This window comes from Hypanus sabinus, chromosome X1 (genome assembly GCF_030144855.1).
Source record: "Hypanus sabinus isolate sHypSab1 chromosome X1, sHypSab1.hap1, whole genome shotgun sequence".
Taxonomy (NCBI): Eukaryota; Metazoa; Chordata; class Chondrichthyes; order Myliobatiformes; family Dasyatidae; genus Hypanus; species Hypanus sabinus.
The window spans coordinates 40,113,077-40,140,931 of NC_082738.1; the positions used below are offsets into that span (position 1 = coordinate 40,113,077).

Genomic DNA, 27,855 nt, shown 5'->3' on the forward strand with positions numbered 1-27,855 from the left:
CTATCACCTCTGTTTTGTATTGCCAAGTCAATTTTGAAGCCAGCTTGCTAACTTGCCCTAATCTTTTGAACTAGCATCCAATAATATGGGAATAAATGTTGACTGTTTATTCCCCTTCATAGATGCTGCCTGACTTGCTGAGTTGACTTGCCGATATCCATTTAGGAATCGGATGGCAGAGAGGAAGAAGCTGTTCCTGAATTGCTGAGTGTGTGCCTTCAGGCTTCTGTACCTCCTGCTTGATGATAACAGTGAGAAAAGGGCGTGCTCTGGGAGCTGGGGGCCCTATATAATGGACACTACCTTTCTGAGACACTGCTCCTTGAAGATATCCTGAGTACTTTGTAGGCTAGTAACCCTAAATTTACGATCCTCTGCTGCAGCTTTTGGTTCTGTGCAGTAGCCCCCCCCCCCCCATACCAGACAGTGATGCAGTCTATCAGAATGCTCTCCACAGTACATCTATAGAGGTTTTTGAGTGTTTTCCTAATGAAGTATAGCCGCTGCCTTACCTTCTTTATAGCTGCATCAATATGTTGGGGCAAGGTTAGGTCCTTAGAGATCTAGGAGGTTCTAGGAGAATAAAGTCAGGCATATCTCATCCTGACAGCCTATATCATCTACTATAACAAAGTTTTTGGAGAAAATTATCCTTTTCCATTTACTCAGGATATCAGGGCATTAGGAAGAAGGAAATTGATCAAAGAGGCTACTAGAACTGTGAACTTAGGTTATAAGGAATGTCTGCATTTTACAATGCATCTTTCTCACAACATTGGAAATGTCTTAAAGTACTGTACAGTCATTGTAGTTTTTTTTGAAATACAATTGTTATGGTACGAAAGAAACAGTGGAGCCTGTTCTCCTACAACAAGCTCCTGCAATGTGATAATGAACACATTTTGTTGATCAAAATCAGGTTTAATATTACTGGCATCTGTTGTGGAATTTTTGTTGTTTTCCAGCAATACATGATAATAAAAATACTATAAATTACAATAAGAAATACACTGTATATACATGATTAAATTAAATACGTAGAGCAAGAAGAGAGGAAAAAATAGTGAAGCAGTGTTCATGGGTTCATTGTCCATTCAGAAATTGGATGGTGGAGGGGAAGAGGCTGTTCCTGAAATGTTCAATGTGTGTCTTCAGGCTCCTGTACCTCCTCTTTGATGGTAGCAATGAGAAGAAGGCCTGTCCTGGGTGATGGGGGTCCTTAATGATGGATGCTGCCTTTTTGAGGCATCACTTTCTGAAGATGTCCTCAGTGCTGGGGAGGCTAGTGCCGATAATGGAGCTGGCCGAGTTTACAACTTTCTGCAGCTTTTTCTGATCCTGTGCAGTGGCCCCTCCATACCAGACAGTGATGCAACCAGTTAGAATGCTCTCCATGGTATATCTATAGAAATTTGTGAGTGTGTTTGGTGACATACCAAATCTCCTCAAACTCCTAATGAAATGTAGTCACTGTTGTGCTTCCTTTGCAATTGCATCAATATGTTGAACCAAGGGTAGATCCTCAGAGATGTTGACACACAGGAACTCGAAACTGCTCAATTTTTCCACCATTGATCCCTCAACGAGGACTGGTGTGTGTTCCATTGACTTCCCCTTCCTGAAGTCCACAATCAGTTCCTCAGTCTTACTGATGTTGAGAGCAGGTTGTTATTGTGATCTATCACCCGGCTGATCTATCTCACTTCTGTGCACCTCCTCATCACCACCTGAAATTCTGCAACAATAGTCGTGTTGTCAGAAAATAGGTGGCATTTCAGTTGTGCCTAGCTATACAGTCATGGGTGTGAAGAAAGTAGAGTACACATAGGCTAAGCACACATCCTTGAAGTGCGCCAGTGTTGATTGTCAGCAAGGAGGAGATGTTATTTCCAATCCACACTGACTGTGGTCTCCCAGTGTGGAAGTCAATGATCCAGTTTCAGAGGGAGGTACAGAGGCCCAGGTTTTGGAGCTTGTGGATTAGAACTGAGAATATGATTGTGATGATTGTGTTGGACGCAGGGCTGTAATTAATAAACAGCAGCCTGACATAGGGATTGATGATGTCCGGGGGGGTGGGGGGCGGGGTTCCATGGCCAAGTGGGGAGCTGATAAGAGTGCATCAACTGTTGACCTGATAGAGTGGCTGCTGAGTGTATATGTTAATTTAAGTTTATGTTAATTTATGTTTGTCCTCATCTTGTAGTGTACTGCAATGCTGCTGCAAAAAGTTAATTCTCTAAGTACTTATACCTTGTGAATGTGTGCCTTTGGCAACAATGAACTTGCACTTGATTGAACTTAAACTTGAGATGGAACAAAAACAGAGTCAGTGAAACTTTGTTCAGAGGATTCAATGAGAAATGTTATATTGCATCTTGCGAGTAGAAAACAATCCAAAGTACCTTACCAATGGGAAAATCGCAACCAATTTAGGTAGGAAAACGAAAAAAGGAATAAATAAGAAATTGCGGATTCTGGAATCGGGACAAAAGAAACTCAGCAGGTGAGCGGTGTCTGGGGGACATGGGGAAGAAATTGTTTTGTTTCTGTTTTGTGTCGATACCCTGCATCAGGACTGAGAATGGAGAGGGAAGATAGCCAGTATAATGAGGAAAGGGGCAGGGGTGAGACAAGTGTACTGAGAAAGGTTGAGGGTGATAGAGAGAAGGAGGGGAAGGGTGGAGTTGGGAGACAGAGGTAGATTCAATGCAGAGAATTTTAGAGAGGAAATTCTGAAGGGAAGATTCCAAAAGCAACGCATACACAAAATAATGGAGGAACTCAGCAAGTCAGGCAGCATCCATGGAAATGAACAGTCAGTGCTTCGGACCGAGACCCTTCAGCAGGACTGAGAAGGAAGGGGGAAGGGAAGATGCCTGGATAAAAAGGTGGAGGAGAGGAAGGAAGTTAGCTGGAAGGTGACAGGTGAAGCCAAGTGGGTGGGAAAGGTCAAGCGCTGGAGAAGAAGGAATCTGGTAGGAGAAAGGGATGGAGGAGGGGACCCAGGAGGCAGGTGAGAAGAAGTAAAAGGTCATAGAGGAGAATAGGATGGGGAGGGGGAGATTTGTTAACCAGAAGGAGAAATCGATATTCATGCCATCAGGCTGGAGGCTACCCAGACAGAATATAAGGTAGTGCTCCCCCACCCTGAGGGTGGCCTCATCTTGACATGTCAGAATGGGAATGGGAATTAAAATACACTTGCTGACTGGGAGCAGAGAACATGGACAACATGGACACACTCTGTGATGAGTGTCAGGGTTTAATTTTGCTCTGTGTTGAGTATTAGTAGACAATACTGCAACTACAGGGTACATAGACTGGACAAAGACAGCATGGATTTATGAAAGGAAATCACGTTTAATTGAGTTTTTGAAGCTGTAACAGCAGAATAATAAAGGTAAACCAGTTGAAGTGCTATCTTTGGACTTTCAAAAGGCCTCAGGGTAATGGATTAAAGTGGATTGATCACTTTCAGGTTGAGAAGTTGTGTTTAGTTGAATGTCACATGTTCAAAATCTATATCAGTGCATTAAAAGAGGGTAATACATGCAAATTACTAACAAAACTAGGCCTAATGGCTATGTGAATTGTGTGAAGGATGCAGAGAGGTATTAAATGAATATAGCCAGGCTAAGTGAATGGACAAGGACATGAGAGATGGTGTTGAACTGACTGTCCTTACACGCAAATCACTGAAATTAGCAAAGCAGATGGTATAGCGGGGCCCTTATTTCATGCAGATTTAGGAGCAGTACAGTAGTGTAATGGTTAATGTAATGCTATTACAGCACCAGTGACCCAGGTTCAATTATCGCCACCGTCTTTTAGGAGTTTGTACATTCTCCCCGTGACTGTATGGGTGTTTGAGTTTCCTCTCACATTGCAAAGATGTGCGGGTTAGTAGATTAATTGGTCATGTGGGTATAATTGGACAGCCCGGGCTCAATTGGGCCAGAGGGGCCTGGTACCATGCTGTATCTCTAAATAAATAAATATTTGCGTACACTCGTAAAGACAATTACTATATAGGCCATGGTGAGACTACAGCTAGAATATTATGTACAGGTCTGGTCTCTCCTCTGAAAGAAGGAGGTACTTGCAAAAGAGGGAGTTCAACAAACATTCATCAGATTGATTCCTGAGTTTGGAAGGACGTCAAATGACAAGAGTGTAAGTAAACTGGGCCTATGTTCTCTAAAGTTCGAGAAGAATGGGAGGTGATATCATTGAAACATCTAGAATATGAGTGGTGCTTGATAGAGTAAATGCAAGGACAACGTTTCTCCTGACTGGTTGGCCATTCAGAACTGAGGTGAGAAGGAATATACCATGGTCTGGTGAATCTTTGGAATTCTTTACCCAAGAAGGCACTTGAGGCTCAGCTACTGAGTATATACAAAACAGAAAGAGATAGACACCCAGTGGCCACTTTATTATGCAAATATCTAATCTGCCAATCGTGTGGCAGCAACTTAATACATAAAAGCATGCAGACATGGTCAAGAGGTTCAGTTGTTGTTCAGAACCAAACATCAGAATGGGGAAGAAATGTGATCTAAGTGACTTTGACTGTGGAATGATTGTTGGTGCCGGACAGGGTGGTTTGAGTATCTCAGAATCTGCTGATCTCCTGGGATTTTCACACACAACATCCTCTAGAGTTTACAGAGAATGGTGCTGAAAAACAAAAAAAAAATCCAGAGTGGCTGTCCAGTGTTGCGAAAACACCTTCTTAATGAGAGAGGTCAGAGGAGAATGGCCTGACTGGTTCAGACTGACAGGAAGGTGACAGTAACTCAAATAACCATGTGTTACAACAGTGGTGTGCAGAAGAGTATCTCTTAGCACATAACACGTCAAACCTTAAAGTGGGTGGGCTGCAGCAGCAGAAGACCATGAACGTGCATTCAATGGCCACTTTATTAGGCACAGGAGGTGCCTAATAAAGTGGCCAGTGTGTATTTTTAGATATTAAGGGAATCAGGGTTACATGGGATTCATTCGGGAAGGTCAACCATGGTCCTTTTGAACAGAAGAGTAAACACAAGCGGTTAAATGATCTACTGCTACTTAAATTCTTTTGTTCTCACTGGTATTCTCTTCAATATTTCTATCCTAATCAAAATCACTAAAAATCAAATCTGGTCATCATTAGGTGAGAGTTTCATGTGCACAAGCCGGGTCTGTATTTCTTGCATTACTCCAAAATGTTCTTCATTAACCAGAGAAAGCAGATTGGAATGTAGACAGAACCAGTTCAAGTTGGAGTCAAAAGCTGTTACAACATGTTTAGCTTTGTTTAAATGCCTAAAGACATTGTTCAACTGTTTTTTGTGAGGAAAGGGGTCTAAGAGTACAAATTAGAAAATTGGTTTTGTTACTTATCTCTTGAGGCCAGTTGAAGTGGCTTATATATTAGCTTTTGCCAAAAGAAAGTCATTGGCCCCCATACTTTTATATCCATAATGCATCCTACAAGGCGCCTCTGAATTTTTAGGCAATTATACAAAATATATGAGTCGTCCTTAATTTTTCATTTCTGACTAGCCATGCAGAACTCACTGTTCCTCTTTGAATATTATCAAGGGAATATTTATGACCGCCCAATAGACTAGGCGAAGCCATAGTTTGACTTCTCATCCAGTAGTTCACAGCTCTGACATCCCAACACCACAGAGATTGCAGACTTAATCCAGAGAGGAGAAATAAAACCCACAATGTGTGATTCAGAGGCAAGAAGGCCAGCCACTGAGCCAAAGCTGACACCAAACCACAGCAGCTCAGCAAACAAACTGTGTGAAAGGTCAAGGTAATCAGAGTTGAAAATAAAGTTTAACAAAAAATTTCGTTGCTGCTGCCACAACTCAGCAGCAACAGCTTTCGTACAGAATTTGAAAGTTCCATCAGAAATTCAGATTGATACACCATCAAGAAACAATTTATTAAAACATTGTATCTCTGCTCAACTTTTAGATCACCTTAATCTTTAATTGTGCTTTGCCCTGAGTAACTTCATTATATCAGAAGCCTGAAATTATCTTTTTCACAAATCTCTGTAGAATTCTTTGAAAAAAGTTGAAAGATGTACTGTAGTTGAATTAGAGTGTAAAATTGTTATTTTTCTCATAGTTTAACTTTTCTTATGTTTGTATTTTTATATTATCTTCTATATGTTCAGTGAAAGACGAGACTGCAGATGCTGGAGTCTGAAGCAAGAAACTAGATGCTGGAAGAACTCGATGGATCAGGCAGCATCCATCAGATATTTCCCTCCACAGATGCTTCCTGACCTGCTGAGTCCCTCCAGCATCTAGTTTCTTGCCCAGATTCCGGCATCTGTAGTCCATCCTGTCTCCAGTGTAATTCTTATGATTGTTGCTGACTCATTAGTATTAACTTGTATTTTGATAGCTCTTAATGTAGTATAAAATCTCATAGGACTTCAACCTAAACTTAAGCAAGTATAAAGATCGGTGACCAAAAGCTTAGACCGTAAGACTGAAAGACATTGGAGCAAAATTAGGCCATTCAGCTCATTGAATCTGTTCTGTCATTCGATCGTGGCTGATTTATTATCTCTCTCACTTAATTCTCCTGCCTTCTCCCCATAACATTTGATGCCCTTACGAATCAAGAACCAATCAATCTCCACTTCAAATATACCCAATGACTTGGCTTCCACAGCCATCTGTAGCAATGAATTTCAAAGGTGCACCAAACTCTGGGTAAAGAAATTCCTCCTCATCTCTGTTCTGAAGGGACGTCTGTCTATCCTGAGGATATACACTGTAGTCCTAGACTCCTGCACTAGTGCAAGGCAGATAAGAGGAGGGGGTTCCAGAGTGGCAACCAATCATACTGGAGCATTTAAGTTCTGCAAAGTGCAAAGGACTGGAACTTGAGAAATACAGTGATCTCAGAAGATGGCAGCGATTCAGGAAGATGTAGAGAGCAGGGACAATGTGAACATATGGACTGGAACATCAAATCAGAATCAGCTTTATTATCACTGACATACTATACATTGTGGAATTTCTTGTTTTGCAGCTGCAGTACAGTGCAGTTACATAAAAATACTATGTTACAATGTTTATGTAAAAATAAGTAGTGCAAAAAAGAGCAAAGTCATGAAGTAGTGTCCATGAGCTCATGGGCCATTCAGAAATCTAATGCCAGAGGGGAAGAAGCTGTTCCTAAAATATTGAGTGTGCATCTTCAGACTCGTGTACCTTCTTCTTGAGAGTTGTAATGAGAAGAGGGCATGTTCTGGATGGTAAGAGTCCTTAATGATGGATGCTGTCTTCTTGAGGCATCTCCTTTTGAAGACATCCTTGAAGATGCACAGGCTGTTGCCCATGATGGAACTTGAAGAGTTTACAACCATCTGCAGCTTTTTCAATCCTGTGTATTGGCACCTGTATACCGGGTGGTGATGCAACTCTCCACATTACATCTGTAGAAATGTGCTAGAGTCTTTGACAAACCAAATCTCAAACTCCTAATGAAGTATAGCCTCTGGCATGCCTTCTTCATGATTGTATCATACCAATGCAATCACATTGACCAAAAATTATGTCAGCCAACATAATTCATGTTATTATGGTCATTTTCTGGAGTGAAAATTCTTTAAACATTGCTTTCAAATATGAACTCTGCAGTTTCCAAGTCAGATGAATAATTTGTGCAAAATTGTTTCCCTCGTAGGAGCCTCCTTTAAAGACTGTTGACTGCTACATGTACAATATTGGCTGTGTTTAGGGCAATACTTTGCCTCACTTGGAGGCTGCACCAGGACATTGGGATCCTAATTGCATGTAGAAAATCCCAAGCAGCTGTTTCCTCCCCCAAATGCATTTTTTAATTGCCTACATAGACATGATTGCCCCCTTGAGCCTTTGTTTAGCATGTGCTGCTTTGGAGGTCTGGACACCCAGTTAGTGGCTGAGAAGCAGGTGCCGCACCATCAGATTTCTGGTTTATTTCAGTATTTATTAAATTCCTGCTCTAATCCCCATGGACTCCCACCCTGATTTTATCCTGCCTGCTCTGCCGTTCACTGAATAAGTAATTCATGCTGCGGAACATAGAAAAAAATCATGTTTGAACCCTTTAGGCAGGGTTGTCAAAACAGATCAAATTAGGAACTCATTCACAGCCAATGAAGTGTGTTGAGTCCAGATATATATACAGTGGAATTAAATATCATGTGATTTCCCCTGGGTAGCTGAAAGACTTAATTAAGGCTGAGTTTTAATAGCTGGGAACAAAGTAGAAAGTTTGTGTTCCAGGTGTTCAATGAGATGGCTCAGTAATATGTAATGATTAACTTCTACTGTGCAGTGAAAGTATCTATCTTTGAAGTCTTTCCTTAAAATGTGTTTGCATTCCAGGAGGTTCCTAATCAATCCAAGAAAGCTTCCTACTAAAATTATAGCTTTTTGTCCACTCTACTGAACAACATTCAATCTCTGAGCATCTTACTAGCTGGCCAAAAACTGACTTGCACTAATATAGCTCCTGTTACATCCCTTTTAGAACACTGCCACCTCCTGGCCATAAATTATGGCCTGACAAAATGATTTTTTAATAAAAAGCCAAAATATATTATTTGAACTTTCGTACATAGAACATTACAGCGTAGGAACAGGCCCTTCAGCCCAAAACATCTGTGCAGAACATGATGACAAATTAAGCTAAATCTCTTCTACCTACAAATGATCCATATCGCTCTAACCATGAATATTCTTGAGTATCTAACGGCCTATTGAACACCCAAATTATACTTTTGTTCCGGCCCATCCCTCGCAGTAGTTTCCAGACATCCACCATTCCTATGTTTAAATAAATAGTTACATCTCCTTTAAACTTTCTCCCTCTCACCTTAAATGCACATTCTCTAATACTTGATATTTCTATCTTGGGGATTGGACCCTTTTTTATCATCGTGTAATGTTTTTGAATCTAATGACCCCTGCTCTTAAAGTACCAAATGAATGCAGGACTGGTCCAAAGGCATTACTGACAATTAATGTACCTTTAAAATTTGTAACTTGCTTCAATTATAAATATTCTGCTTTTATAATCTATAAAAGTTGTGGATCCTCCTCAGCCTACATAAACCCATCTTGAGAAGACCATTTCTCCCATACCCTATCAATAACCATATCTACTTCAAACCTTTGTCCAAAAGCCCTATTTAGTGGTCATATATTGATTCTGTTATAGTTACTATTCCATAGATTTGTCACGTATGCCCACAGCAAAATTAATCTCAAGGTTGTATATGATAAATTATATGTAATTTGATAATAAAATTTGCTTTGAACTTTGAATAGGCCAAGAGGTATATTTCTGTGGTGTATCACTCAATTAACCAGCTTGAATATTATTACTGTTGACATTTCTGGAGGCAGCCAACAACAGCCGCCGCAAAATTGGCTTTCTCATAATTTATTGGTTTTACTACAGGCTCTAATGCTCAATGCTGATGGATACTGTGCACTAAACTCTCACTTTCCATTGCAGGTGGCCTGATGGGAAGAAAAAGCGGAAGAACAGCCAGTCCTCCATGAAATCCACCAGCATGTCAGGTAATAACACACTTCCAAGATTCAAAAGAAAGAGGGCCCACTTGCTGCACATCGGGGAGTGGGGGGGGGGGGAGCGTGATAAACCAGTATTGGAGCAAAGGATGTTGGAATAACCACGAGTGATCCATTTTTTGTGTAACGGAGCTAACTATGACTTTGAGACCTGTCTCTCAGTGCATCGCAACCATCACTTTTCAGGCTGATCAAGAATTATCTCAATGAATCCCACTCAGAACGGGGAGGAAATCTTTACAGGGTCAGCAAATTGGATGTTAAGTCAGTCAGACACTATTTCAGTTTTTTAGCTGAAATTATTCTCTGATCCAACACTACAAAATAACCAATTAATTTATGAATAACCTCACTCCTATCCATGGGATATTCCTTGTCCAAGCACACCATTCCATTTGCTTACATCATAAATAAGCAAGCTGGAAAACTCATCTCTTTCCTTCCTTATTTTATTCAAAACAAAACCTGTAGACATTGAGTAAGTCCATGTTTAGCTGGATGCTGAGTGATAACTTTATAAATCCCACCGCTGCCTGTAAGGAGTTTGTGTGTTCTCCCTGTGACTGCGTGGGTTTCCTCCGGGTGCTCCAGTTTCCTCCCATGGTCCAAAGATTGTAAATTATCCCGTGATTAGGATACGGATAAATCAGGGGTTGCTGGCCAGCATGGCACGAAGGGCCAGAAGGGCCTGTTCCATGCTGTATTTCAATAAATAAAATAGTTCTATGCTTTTATACTTTTAGAAAGGATAAAAGAACCCAGACAGCAAGAAACTGTAGATAAACACATTATGTTGTCAAAGGGAATATTTCCCTGAAGTAATTGTTTCCTCAAGCATGAACTGCCCTGTGAGTCTGAATAAGGCAACGGGGTCCTTTGGATGAGATATTAAATTATTTACTCTTTTGCTAGATGTTATCCCATGGTCCAACACTGAAGAAGAGCAGGTAATTTATCCCTGATATCCTGGCCAATATTTATTCCTCAGTTGGAATTACTGAAAAAGAAAACCTGGCCATTATAGCTTTATTGTGGGTGGGTCTAGAATCAGAATCAGAATCAAAATAAGGATTATGTTTATTATCACTAATCTATGATGTGAAATGTGTTAATTTGTGGCAGAAGTATAATGCCATACATATACTATTAATTATATGTATGTATATATATATATATATATATATATATATAGAGAGAGAGAGAGAGAGAGAGAGAGAGACATGACAATCTATGTACGTAGACTATTTCATATATAGACCATGAACACACATTCATTGGCCACTTCATTAGGTACAGGAGGTACCTAAAGTGGTCAATGAGTGTACATTCATGGTCTTCTTTTGCTGTAGCCCATCTGCTTCAAGGGTCAATGTGTTGTGTATTCAGAGATGCTCTTCTGTACACCACTGTTGTAACACATGGTTATTTGAGTTACTGTCACCTTCCTGTCAGTCTGAACCAGTCAGGCCATTCTCCTCTGACTTCTCTCATTAACAAGGTGTTTTCACCCACATAACTGCCACTCTCAGGATTTTTTTTGTTTTACGCACCATTCTCTGCAAACTCTCAAGACTGTTGTGCATGAAAATCCCAGGAGATCAGCAATTTCTGAGATACTCAAACCACCCCCATCTGACACTAACAATCTTTCCAAGGTCAAAGTCACTTCTTCCCACTCTGATGTTTGGTCTGGACAGCAGCTGAACCTCTTGATCATGTCTGCATGCTTTTATGCATTGAAATGCTGCCACATGATTGGCTGATTTGATATTTGCATTAATGGGTAGGTGTACCTAATAAAGTGGCCACTGTGTGCATAAGTTACAATAAGAAATATTTTTTAAAATAAATATTTCATGCAAAAAAAGAGCAAAACAGTGAAGTAGTGTTTGAGTTTCTGGCCCATTCAGAAATCTATTGTTGAGAAGGGTGACAGAATTGAAGGGACAGCCTATTTCTGTGGCTTCTTCAACTTTTGATTCAATACCTGAAAGCCAAACCAGATTTGCTTACGGCAAATAATTTTTGATTGAGTTCTTTGATGAAGCCACAAAGAGGGTTGACATAGGGAACTGTGGTTGATGAAGTGAATATGACTTTGCAAATGTTTCTGATAGAGTCCCCTGTAGTTAACTCATAAATAAAACTGGCAGCCTGGTGTGGTGACAAAATAAACTCAAAGAAGTAGGCAGAGTGAAATGGAGAGATGCAAGTCAGATGAAATTTAATGCAGATATGTGAAATTATTATTTTAGTCAGATAAGTGAGAAAAGGCAATGCAAACTCAGTTAAACCAGAACCATTAGGCCATGCTCAAAGAACTGCAAAAATTTTCTTCATGTCCTGAAAATTCTGTTACCATCTCCAGCCAAATACAGTTGTTTGGTGATCCATTTACATTTTGTTGGTCTAATTACCTGCCTTGTTTGTGAATGTTTGGTTGGAAAGCAGTACGAAGACATGGCAAATAGTGAATAAAGAAAAGAGATGAGATGAGGGTAGGGGAGGGATAAGTGAGATAGAAGAAGAGTGACAGATGAAAATGAAAAGCAGAAAAAAATGGAAGATGCTGGAAATCTGAAATAAGAACATAAAACACTGGAAATGTTCAGCAGGTCTGGCAGCATCTGTGGAGGGAGAAACATTGTTAAATTTTCCATGAGCTCTCACCAAGCTGAAAGCTCATCAGCTTGAAACCTTCTGAGGAAATTTCATGGACCTGAAACAGTAAATATGGTTTTCTCTCCACAGATGCTACCTAGCTTGTGAAATACACTTGTATATGTTTCAAAATTCTCTATGGGCATCTGAATTTATTTTAAGTATTATCTTCTTCAAATTCACTGTATCTGTTTGTACATTATGGTGTTTCAATATTCATTAAGAAAATATGAAAAAAATATTATGTGGATTTTCCCAATGGATAATTATCCCTCTGTGAATATGTACCATTGAGTCAAACAGACAAAGATAGCAAGAAGGTGGTGAATCTGAAGAATTCATTGCCACAGACAGCTGTGGAAGACAAGTTACTGGATATATTTAAAGTGGAGATGATTGTTTCTTGATTAGTAAGGACATAAAAGATTACAGAGAGAAGGCAGGAGAGTGTGTTTGAGAGGAATAATAAATCAGCTGTGTTTGAAAGGCAGAACAGACTTGATGGGCTGAATGGCTTAATTTTGCTCCTATGTGTTATGGTTTAAAACCATGTTACAAAGTGTTGAGCCAGATGGTACTAACCCAAATGCCCCTACCCAGTATTGCTGCATGTGGTTCATGACTGCCACGCTCCCCTAGTCCAGAGAGAAGATCCTATCCTACTCGCCTTCCACTGCCTGGCAGTGTGGTACCAATGGCAATAGGACTCAGGCAGGTCAGTCCAAATACAGGGAACTCCAGACATCCTTTGAGCAAGGCTTGGAGAGGTGGTGAGGCAGTTAAAAATGATAAGCTTTGAATAAAATAAATACAACCATATTTTAAAAATCAAGTAAGAATACTTAAAAACCCATTGGTATTTAAAATATTCAACAAAGGCAAAAGAAATTAAAAGAAGGTAATTTAACTTTGCCTACTAATTCTTTTCCCTACAATTTCTATTGGAGTCAGTGAGGCCCTCAGTTTTGCTCTGGGCCTGATTACAGTAAAATTGGGCTCTGGCTCAATTCCATGGAGAACCCATCAATAAACAAACAGATTTAGCCATCAGAATCTGCTAGTAAAAACAGACTTCCATGTTTCTTGCAGGTGCAGAGATTTACCAAGATGCTGCCTGGATTAGAGAGCACATCATATGAGGATAGGTTGAGTGAGCTGGGGCTTTTCTCTTTGGAATGAAGGAGAATGAGAGGTGACTTGATAGAGGTGTACAAGATCATGAGAGGCATAGATAGAGTGAATAGCTAGAGATTTGTTCTCAGGGCAGAATTGGCTAATACGAGGGGGGCATAAATTTAAGGTGATTGGAGTAAAGTATAGGGCGAAGTCAGAGGTAAGTTTTTTTACACAGAGTGGTAGGTGCGTGGAATGCTCTTCCAGGGGTGGTGCTAGAGGCAGGTACATTAAAGACATTTAAGAAACTCTTAGGTAGGCAGAGGGATGATAAAAAAAATGGAGGGGGAGGACTATGTAGGAGGGAAGGGTTATATTAATCTTGGGGTGTGTTAAAAGGTCAGCACAGCATTGTTGGTCAGAGGGCCTGTACTGTGCTGAGGTGTTTAATTTTGTGTGTGTGTGTAGAAGTCTAGGATTTACTGTAACTTCAGCAGTTGAAACGTCAGCATGATCCAGCCGACTATTGACGAGTTTGATTAGCAAATCAAGATCCGGAGTCGAATGAAAGCGACGGGGTTAGAGGAGAATGCTTTGAGTCATCAGGGAAAGAGAGCCATCAAGTGACGCTGAGTGAAACCGTGCAAATATCAGCTTTTGATCTTGGTTCCGGCAAGAAGTGGCTTCTGCTGTGGATGAGGTACACCAAAATGCTGGCAAAGGACAGAATACAAATCACACAGTGGTACAATAAATGAATTCTCTCAATAACTGGACAGAAAACTGAACAATGGACGAGCAAAGAGCCAGAGGGATGTTGCCAAAAAATAAAACTGTACATAAGCAGAGATGCAGTGCATGAGGGAAGAAACAGTAGAGAATTCAATGTTCTCGCTGATTATTTCTTGATTACCCTTTTCCTTAGGCTAACTCTCTGGTCGAGGATGATCTATTTTATTTGCCTTGGATAAACAATGTAAAAGACCCTGGTCAGACCCCACTTGGAGTACTATGCTCAGTTCTGGTCCCCTCACTACAGGAAGGATGTGAACCATAGAAAGGATGCAGAAGAGATTTACAAGGATGTTGCCTGGATTGGGGAGATGCCTTATGAGAATAGGTTGAGTGAACTCGGCCTTTTCTCCTTGGAGCAACTGAAGATGAGAGGTGACCTGATAGAGGCGTATTAGATGATGAGAGGCATTGATTGTGTGGATAGTCTGAGGCTTTTTCCCAGGGCTGAAATGGCTAGCATGAGAGGGCACAGTTTTAAGGTGCTTGGAAGTAGTTACAGAGGAGATGTCAGGGATAAGTTTTTGACGCAGAGAGTGGTGAGTGCATGGAATGAGCTGCCGGTGACGGTGGTGGAAGCGGATACAGTAGGGTCTTTTAAGAGACTCCTGGATAAGGTACATGGAGCTCAGAAAAATAGAGGGCTATGGGTAACCTGAGGTAATTTCTAAAGTAAGTACATGTTTGGGACAGCATTTTGGGCCGAAGGGCCTGTATTGTGCTGTAGGTTTTCTATGTTTCTAAAGCAAATTCTGCTTGGTTTTTGGAAGGTTGCTGAGGGATTGGTCATCTGGATCCAGTCCTATATGCTTTGGTTTGGCAAATACAACACATTTCAGCTGGAAACTCAAGGATCACGGATTAACTTTATTCACCATATACATTCACGTGTATTAGAAATTAGCTGTGGTGTGTTGGCGCTTTGTGCAATAAAAATAAAAAGAATTCAGCGATTGTACAGAATAAAGAATTATATAAAAATAAAGTTAGAAGTACAGGTAGGAAATAAAATGTGCATACAGTGCATTGACTGATGGAGATGTGGGCTAACTAGAATGGTTGATCAGATTAACTGCCTGGCGGAGAAAACTTCTGTGATGACATGAAGTTTTTTTTAATAACCCTTTAGCACTTTCCAGAGGAGAGCTTTTGCAGAAAGTAGTTTGCTGGGTGGGTAGTGTCTGCAATGATTTTAATTTTTGTCCTGGACACATACAAGTTCTGCAGTGATGGTAGACTGCAGCCAATAACCTTCTCTGCTGACCTGACAGTTCGCCGTAGACTTGTATATTGTGAGAGGATATTGGGTGCTTGCCTAGTCTCACATACTGCCTCCTGTCAAGTTTGTGATCCACCAGCAAATGGGACCTGGTACATTAAGTTTGGAGTTCCTCTTGCAGCTCAGGGATATTCAGTGTTAGGAAGACAACTTCATGTCAAGTTTAGCATAAAATGGGTGGTGTGTAACTTGAGATTTCAGAGTACCAGAATGTGCTTCATTGGAAATGAGTGCACTTGAAAGCAACCACCAATATACACTGGATATTACCCTACCCGAATGGAGCACTCGTACGCCCTGGATATCATGATACCTGAAAGCAATACACACATTACAGTATCCAAAAACAAAGCTCATTATATACAGTACACTGTGTAGTATAAACACAGGCACATAAGGTAATTATTACAGCACCTGAAAGCGACAATGGTGGACGCTAGGAATTCTAATATCAGAAAACAACATTCCTGTGCACTAGGTAGTTCAGAACATGAAATCAACAATTATACCGTGATTATTAAGGTACCTGTAAAGAACACTCATGTACACTGGGTTTTACCAAACATGAACATCATTTATATACACTGGGTGTTAACGTGTCTGAATACAAAATATATTCTACTACCTCTGCAAAATAGCACTTCTCTACACTCAGTAGTATGATAGTTGATAATAGTATTCCTAGTGCAGTAGCTCTCCCTTACACTGGATTTTCCAATATTTGGAAGCTTTCTAGGATATTGTGTTCTCCATGAAAACCAACACTAACTTGGCCCTGTAACTATTCTGGTATTTGCACAATAAGCAAGAAACCACAAGCATTTAATTTAATTGCAGGATTTCACATTCCTTTGGAGCTATAAATATCATCATTCTCCAAATAATGTGACGTTTTCTCCAATATAGATAGAGCTCATTCTTCTAGCCGTGTGAGATCACTGGTTGCAGATTTTAATGTGTCTACTATAAGCGCAGTCTATGTTCCGCTTCTCAGCTTGGTGTTTTAATGGCTTTGAAGATTTACTTTGAAACTTCCAGACATTTTGTTTTGACCTCTGTTATTCACAACTAAATCTTAAGATCCTTATCTCTGAACAATGAGCCAGAAAATCTGGTTTTTGGAACAAGCAACAGGATGCCACTGGATGAGAAGCCCAAAACCCAGAGGTGAACATGCGTATCCAAGTGTTTGGTGTCCCGGTCATCGGAGAGTCCAGCATTCATGGGCTGGGTTTTGGGATCTGCATCCTGGTTCTTCATTCATCGTCATCAGCAAGTCTGGGGTTGATAACAAAGATTGAATCCCAAGATCGATCAGAAGTCGAGGCCTGATAGCTGGAGCTCTGAAACTGAGAGTCTGCAAGTCCCCTGAGGATGTCAAAGGCCTAATGTCTGCGAGTCTGCTGGAGACTGGAGGCTGAGGAAGTTGGCTTGGCCTGTTGCTGAAGGACTGTGTGTGTGAGTGGATGGATCAGTTGGAGGGTGCAACGGGGCTTGTTTTGCTGTTGTTGTTTTGTTCTTGTGTTGATTGTTTTGTTCTGTGAATATTGTGGGCACTGGAATGTGTGGTGACTCTTACAGGCAGCCCCAGCACATCCTTAGTTGTTAACACAAACAGTGCATTTCACTGTATGTTTTGATGTACAGGTGATCAATAACTGAATCTGAATTTGAAGCTGAATCAATTACCGGCAGTCCCCAGGTTACGAACGAGTTCCGTTCCTGAGTCCGTCTTTAAGTCGGATTTGAACGTAAGTCGGAACAGGTACATCCGGTATTATTTAGCGTCAGTCAAATGTTTGTCTTAGTATATAGTATATATTTTACCTTTCTATGCATATAAGACACAAGAAACATATGTATTTCAATAATTAAGCCACTGCGTTGCTTAGTAATAACTATAGTTTTCATCGGGGCAGGGCCTTTCACATGCTCCATTATTCTCACTTTATCCTTTAAAATTGTTCCAATTGGTGACCAACTGTAGCCTAACGCTTTTCTAATGACGGATGGTGTTTCACCTTTTTCCGACCACTTTATTATTTCCACTTTATTTTCAATCATGATCATTTTCCGTCAACGGAACAGAAACACTGTGGGCGGCAGGTCCCTAGCTCTGCCGGGTCCTAAAGTCCACCGCACTGAGACAGGTTAAATGGGACAAGTGGGGGTGGTGCTGACTGGAAAAGGGGGGAGGGGTCTGAATGAATCTTGCTAAGAAAAATTTAAGCCAAATACAAAGTTACACACTCAACACAGTGTCAATGGCAACGACTTAAAATGGTGGACGGCGTCGTGATCCAACTTTAAATGGTGGATGGCGTTCTCCTTCCTCAGTTCGTAAGTACAAGTTGTTCGTAAGTTGGATGTTCATAACTTGGGGACTGCCTGTATATCACTGCACAGATTTAGTAGGATTCTGTGATTTGATACATCTCATGATAAACACACAAGATATTAGAGGAACTCAATGTATGAGGCAACATCTATGGAGTGAAATGAACAGTAAATTTGTCAGGTCAATACTCTTTATCTGGATTGGTCCAGCCCCAATGAAAGGTCTTGACCCAAAACATCGGCGGCCCATTTCCCTCCACAGATGTTGCTTGACCTACTGAGTTCCTCCAGGAATGTTCATGTTGCTCCAGATTCCAACATCTGCACTTATTTTGTGTCTCCGTGTTTCAGGATCAACTTATCTCAGAGGTCCTTAGACCACCCCCCCCCCCAACCCTGTCTCATTTCAATGGTTTCAATATTTCCATTTCATGTCAGAGAAATGTATACAATATACATCCTGAAATTCTTATTCTTCGCAAACATCCACAAAAGCAGAGGAGTGCTCCAAAGAATGAATGACCATTAAAACATCTGAACCCCAAAGCCCCCTGTACTCCTCCCCTCCCACACACAAGCAGCAGCAAAGCAATGACCCTCACTCACCCCCACTTCCACAAAAAGAGTATCAGGACCCTTCCCCCACCAAGCAGGCAATAGCAAAGTCCCCAGGAAAACCATGATCTGCAGTACAACAAAAAGTAATTGTTCACCTGACAATTCGACTCTCTCTCTCTCTCTCCCTGATAAAGAGAATAAGAGGTGCCTCCTTTCACAATGAGAGGGGATACATAACAAAACAACCTGCTGACTTACGGTGTCAAAAATCTGCTGCGCTGCTTTTTTTCTGAGCTCTCCGCTCGACGAATCAGCAACAATCTCTCACTCACTAACGAGAGAGAGTTATTCACCAAGTACAGAGCCTCCGACAGCTGATCCACTGTTTCTGTTGTTCCATTTTCTCCCATGACACTTCAGTCAGCATGTTAGCCATAGCACTACAGTTAGTATCACTACTCCTGGATTAGGCTGGGAAAATCATGGGTGTTTAAGAGGCCCTTCATTAGGCACATGACTATGCAGAAAATGGAAGGATGCGGACCATATGCAGGCAGAAGGGATTAGGTGACATTTGCTCAATTAGTTTGGTATAACATTTAGGGCCAAAGGGCCTGTTCCTGTGCAGTACTGTTCATGTTCTATTTTCTATTGTTCCCAAATTACAAGGATCAGACAGGATGAGGTCTCAGAACAGGTATGAGGCAAATGCCCTCCGTCTGCTTCTCCTTCCATAATTCTCTAGCGCTGATTGTTTTTCATCAACTTCAGCCGACAGAATGTGGTTCCAACTAGCTAGCCAACAGTCATGGAAAGGGCACAGGCGTGGACAATGAATGAAGAACCAAAAGAGTATTCAGTGCACAGAAAAACATCAAAGTTATGGGAAGGAAATGTCAAAGATACTTTTTCTGTCTCTTTGGTATAATTTACACAGTGATGTCATGACATTGAACAAAACATCAAAGACAGAAAAATAGCAAGCTTTTTAAACATCCTTCCTGACAAGGATCTAAGACAACAAACATAGGATATGATCAAATATTCTGGAGCTGGCTTTCATTGGCTTTGTAAACTCTGTTCAGGAAATCAGAGTATTCGAAGACTCAAAGATGAGGTTGAAGCCATTGAGCCAGGGAGAATTGCTTCCTACAGTAGCTAGACCACTCTGAACCTCCCTACTTTTTCACCTTCGGCATCCCTCCACCCGGTTTTATTCAAGACACTTACCACCCTTTCATCTATTGTGGGCTCATAAGAGAAGAATGCAGGAAAGGACAGATTTTGCCTTTGAAAGGAGAAGACTTCATGCAACACAAACTTGCTACTGATTCAGCAGGTGTTCATGGTTTTGCATCACTTGAATTTGTGCAAAGTCCAAAATTCTTCAAAAGGGTCAGGGATGGGGATGAGGAGAATTTTTTCTTTAAATTCACTAACTTGTGCTGATCTGAATGCAAGGGTGATGGGAGATTGTCCAACAGTAACTGATAAAGAGAATTGGTTATCAATCCAAAGGAAAAATACAGCAGGGCTAGAGGAGTGGGACCTCCTCAGTGGGTCGAATGGTCTGCATCCTTCAAGCTAATCACAAAGCTGTTGACCTTTTATGGTTGTTGCTTGTTTCCAAGAGTTAAATGAAGCCCAAACAAGTAGTTGATGGCTGAATAGTTTCATTGCATCGTAAAGTTCTAAGAACTAAAAACTCAGCAAGTATTAATATTTACAATTAATCGATCCTACATCTATTGAGATACCATGGAGACAGGACAAGTGGAAGGTAATTTTTAGTATTCTAATGAGGCTTGGTGGTAAATTTGGATTGATAGTATTTTCATAAAAAATCTTGGTGTATTTTACTACATAGAAGGCAAAACACTAATCTTTGTGAACGGACAAATCTCAGAGTTCTATACTCAGTGGTCGCTTTATTAGGTACACCTGTACACCCACTCATTAATGCAACTATTGAGCACTTCTACATGAAACACTGACGTAGAAAAGCAGCATCCATTATCAAAGATCCTCACCACCCAGGCCATGCTCTTTTCTTGCTCCTGCCATCAGGTAGAAGGTACAAGAGCTCACAAAAACAGATACAAGAACAGTTACAATCCCTCAATCATCAGGCTCTTGAACAAAAGGGGATACCTACACTCATTTAAGGACTCTTACCTTGTTATTTCATGCTCATCATTTATTTATATCTGCATTTGCACAGTTGTTTGGTCATTGATCCTGTTTACAGTTACCGTTCTATAGATTTGCTAAGTGTGCCCACAGAAAAAGAATCTCAGGGTTGTAGGCAGTGACATGTATGCACTCTGATAATAAATTTTACTTTGACTTTGACTTTAACTTTGAAATATCGAATCAGCCAATCATGTGGTAGCATCTCAATGCATAAAAGCATGCAGACATGGTCAAGAGGTTCAGTTGTTCAGACTAAACATCAGAATGAGGGAGAAATGTGATCTAAGTGACTTTGACTGTTGAGTGATTATAGGTGTCAGATGGGGTGGTTTGAGTATCTCAGAAACTCAAGTCGTCAACTTTTATTGTCATTTCAACCATAACTGCTGGTTAAATGAGATTAGTAAAAATGAGACAAAGTTTTTCAGGACCATGGTGTTACATGACACAGTACAAAAAACTAGACTGAACTACGTAATTTAAAAAAAAAAACACAGAGAAAGCTACACTAGACTACAGACCTACACTGGACTGCATAAAGTGCACAAAAACAGTGCAGGTATTACAATAAATAATAAACAGGACAGTAGGGCAAGGTGTCAGTCCAGTCTTCAGGTATTGAGGAGTCTGATAGCTTGGGGGAAGAAACTGTTACATAGTCTGGTCGTGAGAGTCCGAATGAGCCTTTTCCCAGATGGCAGGAGGGAGAAGAGATTGTATGAGGGGGTGCATGGGGTCCTTCATAATGCTGTTTCCTTTGCGGATGCAGCGTGTAGTGTAAATGTCTGTGATGACAGGAAGAGAGATCCCGATTATCCTCTCAACTGACCTCACTATCTGCTACAGGGTCTTGCCACCCGAGACGGTGCAATTTCTGAACCAGGCAGTGATGCAGCTGTTCAGGATGCTCTCAATACAACCCCTGTAGAATGTGATGAGGATGGGGGTGGGAGATGGACTTTCCTCAGCCTTTGCAAAAAGTAGAGAAGCTGCTGGGCTTTCTTTGCTATGGAGCTGGTGTTGAGGGACCAGGTGAGATTCTCTGTCAGGTGAACCCCAAGAAATTTGGTACTGTTTACGATCTCTACCGAGGAGCCGTCGATGTTCAGCGGGGAGTGGTCGCTCCGTGCCCTCCTGAAGTCAACAACCATCTCTTTTGTTTTGTTCACATTAAGAGACAGGTTGTTGGCTCTGCACCAGTCCATTAGCCGCTGCACCTCCTCTCTGTAAACTGACTCGTCGTTCTTGCTGATAAGACCCACCACGGTCGTGTCATCGGTGAACTTGATGATATGGTTCGAGCTGTGTGTTGCAGCACAGTCGTGGGTCAGCAGAGTGAACAGCAGTGGACTGAGCACGCAACCCTAGGGAGCCCCAGTGCTCAGTGTGATGGTGTTGGAGATGCTGCCTCTGATCTGGACTGTCTGAGGTCTCCCAGTCAGGAAGTCCAGGATCCAGTTGCAGAGGGGGGTGTTCAGGCCCAGTAGGCTCAGCTTTCTAATCAGCAGTTTCCAAACTGCTGATCTCCTGGGATTTTCACCCACAGCACTGTCTAGAGTTTACAGAGAATGGTGTGAAAAACAAAAATCATCCAGTGAGAGCAGATCTGTGGGTGAAAACGCCTTGTTAATGAGAGGGGTCAGAGGAGAACAGCCAGATAACCACGCTCAAGTAACCACAGATTACAACAGAGCGGTGCAGAAGAGCATCTCTGAATGCACAACATGGCAAACTTTGAAGTAGGTGGGCTAGAGCATCAGAAGACCACAAGCATATACTCTGGCCAGTTTATTAGACAGAGGAGATACCTAATGAAGTGGCTACTGAGCATACAGTATATCTCTATGTGCAGTTATTCAGAGAGTTGTGCCTAAGATGGGGGAAATGAGGTTGAGCTGTTGTAACTATGTTTCTGTACCCTTTTTATTGCACATAATATTGCTCAGATAGAAGCCTTGATTGCTAACACAACTCACCCCTTCTTTTTCCCTTTCATCAGAATGTCCATCACACCTTAACTATATGACTTCCATGTGAAATGGGCTCATGGTCTCCATCCAGTCAAGTGCCTGGTATGCAGAATTACCCAACTCAACCTTCTAGCACCTTGACCTCACAATCTACCTCATCATGGCCCTGCAGCTTATTGTCTGCCTGCACTGTGCCTTCTCTGTAACTGTAGCACTTTATTCTGCATTCTGTTATTGCCATTCCTTTTGTCTACGTCAGAGCACTGATGTGTTGAAGTGATCTATGCAGATGGCACGAAAGACAAAGATTTTCACAGTATCTTGGTGCATGTGACAATAATCCACCAATTTACCAGTTTGTACTGAGAAATAAACTGTCAATTAGAGAGCAAAAGATGACTCTTTCACTGAAGGCACTAGGAGATGCAAATGTGAAGACAGTTAAGGTACTATGCACTCTTGGATTCAGGATGATCATTGCTTTGGTTATCATTTTCACTCTGCTGAACACAATACTGTTGATTCTGTGTGAATGAAGAGCAAACATTTGATGTAGAATATAGAACAGTACAGCACAGGAACAGGCCAAATAAAACTCTTCCCTTCTGACTGCATGTGATCCATATCCTTCAATTCCTTGCATGCTTATGTGCCTGTCAAGTAGTAGTGTTATTCCCTTAATGAAGAACACCTGTGCATGACTTTGTTTAACATGAGGAGGCTGATGCCCCCTTGACAGATTGGGGGCAGGGTCCAGTGGCATGGAACGCAAGACGAATGGAGAACCAACACTGCTGCAGCCTTCCTTCACCTTCATTGCCATTGTGATGTATCATCATCTTCCGCCAGCTCCACCGCTGAGATCTTGGTTGGATCGCTCTTTGTCTGGAACCTTCCCCTTGACCTTACCACCATGGATGACCCTACCAGGAGCTAAGCTCCAGACAGCATCGCTCTCAGTATCTCAGGAACTCATTAGCCTCTCCAGCACGGCAAGGTGATGATCGTTGAAGAAGGTGTCTGTCTAAAAGCGTCTTAAATGCCACTTGTTTCTGCTTTCACCAATGGGCCTGGCAGTGCATTGCAGCACCTTCTACTCTCTGTGTAAGAAAACTTGCCTTGCACATCAACTTTCACCCTCACACCTTAAACCTATACCCTCTAGTATTGGAGACTTGTGTGCTGGAATAAAAATGTCTTTGACTCTCATAATTTTATAAACTTCAATCAGGTCTCCCCACAGCTTCCAACACTCTGGAGATACCCCTTAGCCTCCAGTGCTTTCACATGTCTGCCACTCCTAGGTTATATGATTTTCATGTGAATAGTTGGTTATCTCAGTTCATTTCCTGGCAAATGGAATCCTCATTGTGTTTCCATTGTCTAGGATAAATTAATTAACTAAAAAAAAAAGCTCTGCCTTGTTAAATAAATGCAGGAACAGCTCCTTTAATTGGAAGCTGTTCTTCCCATGAGCAGTCGTCGTTGCAATATTTATACTGTTATTTCCATTTCCTCCATGATATCCCACTGGAATTCTCCTGTGCCAAGCAGAGTATATGGCTGGACTCCTGGGCAGTTTCCAAACTACACTTCTCAGGCATTGCAGAGTATTGCTTCATTCTGCTGAAAAGACCTGTGTAAGACTGCATTGAGGAACAGTATGCTGTGTTAAAGGCACAGGGACATAATGACAAATGTCTGGAGGGAGAGATTCCTCCCCAGAAAATGCAGCAGAATTAAATAAGTGAAGCAAGCTCGCTCATGAAAGATATCAAGCCAGGAAATTGGAATCTGTGAAGCAGAAAGGGATTGTTTAAATTTCGTGTTGTCTATTCATAGGAGGAGGAATATCAGAATCTTTGGAATTGAACAACAATGTACTAGATCTGTGAACCACACAGTACATGGTACAATCTGGATTATACACTTGGAGGTGGAAATTCATTTTTGACTGCTTGTCCTCTCTGTTGCAAAAGCCTGTCGCATTCTGCTTCTGAAAGTTGATTTACAGTAGCTGAAGTCAATGGAGCCAATATTTGGAATTTAAATGTAATCCACAGATACTACATCACATATTTAACTTTTATCCGTCTATACTTCTCACTACCTCAGTTAAGCTGCCAGCATAATCAAACACTCCACCCACCCGAAATGTTCTCTTTCCTCCCCCCTCCCATCAGTCAGAAGATTCAAAAGTCTGAAAGCATATATCACCAGGCTCAAGGGCAGCGTCTATCCTACTGTTATCAGTCTTCTGAACTGATCTCTTATACAATAAGATAGATTCTTGGCCTCACAATCTACCTTATTCTAGTTTAATGCACTGTGTAATGATTTGATCTGTATGAACAATATGCAAGATAAGCTTTTCACTGTATCTTGGTAAACCAAGGACAATGATAAACCAATACAAAAAAAAACACAAAACCATGCAACACAGGATGAATTTCTACTGCAGTCTAAAGCTGTTGATAATACGTATTATAGACAGTGCAAGGGTGTTGGAGGGAGTGGATGTTCATCGAGGTGGTGTTCAAATAAATGATTTACCATGGATAGCGTTGAACTTCTTCAATGTTGCCTGGAGTTATCCTAATTTGTCTTGTAAGTGATGGAAAAAAAGACCAAGATATCATCATAACATAGAATTAAGTTCCTCCTTATTGGCATCCTGTGGAAATTCATGAAGGAGATTTTGGCTATACTGCTACTGTTGAAAGTCAAGAGGAGCCAATCAGCTGTATATTGATGTGCTAATATGCTCCAGTCATTGCATTGAATCATCCTAAGGTTTTGCACATAATTCAGTATCTGAAGAAAAGCAAATGACACTGATCCCTGTGCTAATATCAGCATAAAGTCCAGCATTTCACCTTACAATGGAAGAAATGTTATATACGAACTCAATTCGCCATGTTTCACCAGACTTGTATAATCATATAGCACAGAAGAAGGCCCTTCAACCTACTGAGTCCGTACCAACCATCAAACGCCCAATTGCACCGATACTATTCTGATCACATTTAATTCTCCCCCTCAGTGCCTCTCAACCTCTCCCAGATGCCACCACACACTAACGCTCTAGAGAAATTTTACAGGAGCCAATTAGCCTACCAACCCTTTATTTTTCTGGAAGAAGCTGCAAAGGGTTGCAATTTAGCCAGCTCCATCTTAGGCAATAGTCCCAGTAGCATTAAGGACATCTTCAAAAGGAGGCATCCATCATTAAGGAATCCAGTCACCCAGGACGTGCCCTCTTCTCATTGCTACCATCAGAGAGGAGGTGCAGGAGCCTGAAAACACACACTCAAAAGTTTCAGGAACAGCTTCTTCCCCTCCACCATCAGATGTCTGAATGAACCAAACCGTAAACACTGCCATGCTGTTTTTGTCCTTTTCTGCACTGCTTATTTAACTAAATTTATATGTATACAGGTAGTCCCCGAGTTTCAAACGTCTGACTTACAGACAACTTGTACTTACAAACCGAGGAAGGAGAACGCCGTCCGCCATTTTTAGTTGGATCGCGACGCCATCCGCCATTTTAAGTCCTTGCCGTTGACACTGTGTTGAGTGTGTAACTTTGTATTTGGTTTAAATTTTTCTTAGCAAGATTCAGCCTGACCCCACCGCCCCCCCCCCCTCCGTTCCGGTCGGCTGGTGGCGTAGTGAGATCAGTGCCAGGCTGGAGAACGGAGGTTCCCAAGTTCGATCCAGTGACAGACCGCTCCCGTGCTGGGTTGATGTTGAGCTTGCAACTTGACATCATTAAAAAAAAACACTGCCACCTCCAGTTTAAATTCCCATGCGGAATATTGTGGAGGATCAAATACCCAAACCCAGCACAGCCCCCACTTGTTCCATTTAACCTGACTTTAGGACCCGGGGAATTCAGTGCGGACCTCAGGAGCCAGCACAGCTCAGGACCCACCGCCGATAGTGTTTCTGTTCCGTTGATGGGAAACGATCGCGCTTCAAAATAAAGTGGAAAATATATAAAGTGATCGGAAAGAGGTGAAACGCCTTTGGTCATTAGAAAAGCGTTAGGCTACAGTTGGTCAATAATTGGAACAATTTTAAAGGATAAAGTGAGAATAATGGAGCATGTGAAAGGCCCTGCCCGGATGAAAGCTACAATTATTACTAAGCAACGCAGTGGATTAATTATTGGAATATATACGTTTCTTAAGTGTTTTATATGCATAGAAAGGTAAAATATATACTATATATTAAGACAAACGTTTGACTAACTGACGCTAAATTATACCAGATGTACTTGTTCTGACTTACGTACAAATCCAACTTAAAGACAGACTCAGGAACGGAACTCGTTTGTAGCCCGGGGACTACCTGTATATTCCTTATTGTAATTTATAGCTTTTTTTTATGTTTTACACTGTACTGCCACCAGAAAACAACAAATTTCACAACATATATCAGTGATAATAAACCTGATTCAGATTCAACACCCATGCTTTTTTGAGATGTGGGCAGGAACAAGAACACCCGGCAGAAGCATAGCCACAGGGAGAACATGTCAACTCCGCAGAGACAGCACTTGAAGTCTGAATGGAACCCAGGTGACTGGAAGAGTGAGAGAGCAGCTCTACTAACCTGAGTAACTCTTGCCCCATTTCTTTGAGTCAAAATGATTGTTCGTAACCACGTTCAGCTACTTCGTGAATGACCTTTATCGTAAGGTCACTTGTTAGGTTGATGAGGAGAGATTTACCTAATCTGTTGCTTTAAAGCTACACTCCCTTTGTTTACACAACAAGCTATTTACCAACTGTCATCTCATGACCAGACTACCCGTCTCATTGAAACCCCATTACCATTCAAGATTTTATTTTGTTCTTCAATTAAAATGTTATTCTTTGTGTAGGTTTCAGTATGTCATTCCACCTGGGATGCTTGTGATCTTAATACCTTTTAGATTAACATATATCAAGACTATCTGATATGATAGCATGTTTATCTCTTGTACCTGCTGTTGCTCTTATATTAAAATCCCTGAGGAGGAAAATATCAGAGATGCAGTAATTGGGTTTCACTGAATTGTAGCTACTTTGAAATTTAACCTGTGCCTGAAGATAATGGGAATTACTAATAATTCTCATGAGGGATACTGATCAAGCGACAAGCCTTGCAGCTAACATCTTTTAATGAGGAACATTGATCTTTGGATCAATTCCCAATCTTAACCAATGATACTGGCTGTAATATTGTGGTGACCACATTGAAATGTACCACTCAATCTCCACAGCATATTGATTGTTTTATCCACAAGAGATTCTGCAGATGCTGGAAATGAAGGGTAACACACACTCAAAATGCTGAA

At 41.2% G+C, this 27,855-nt stretch overlaps 1 protein-coding gene across 8 annotated transcripts in view; it reads left to right on the forward strand.

Annotated features, from left to right (window-relative positions):
- Positions 1-27,855, forward strand: part of LOC132384860 (thyroid hormone receptor alpha) — a 459,686-nt gene that overhangs the window by 364,489 nt on the left and 67,342 nt on the right. For all 8 annotated transcript variants that reach the window (XM_059956458.1, XM_059956454.1, XM_059956450.1 and 5 more), the window contains one exon: positions 9,532-9,596. In XM_059956458.1, the coding sequence (XP_059812441.1) occupies positions 9,532-9,596 (65 nt within the window). The remainder of the gene's footprint in view (positions 1-9,531; positions 9,597-27,855) is intronic.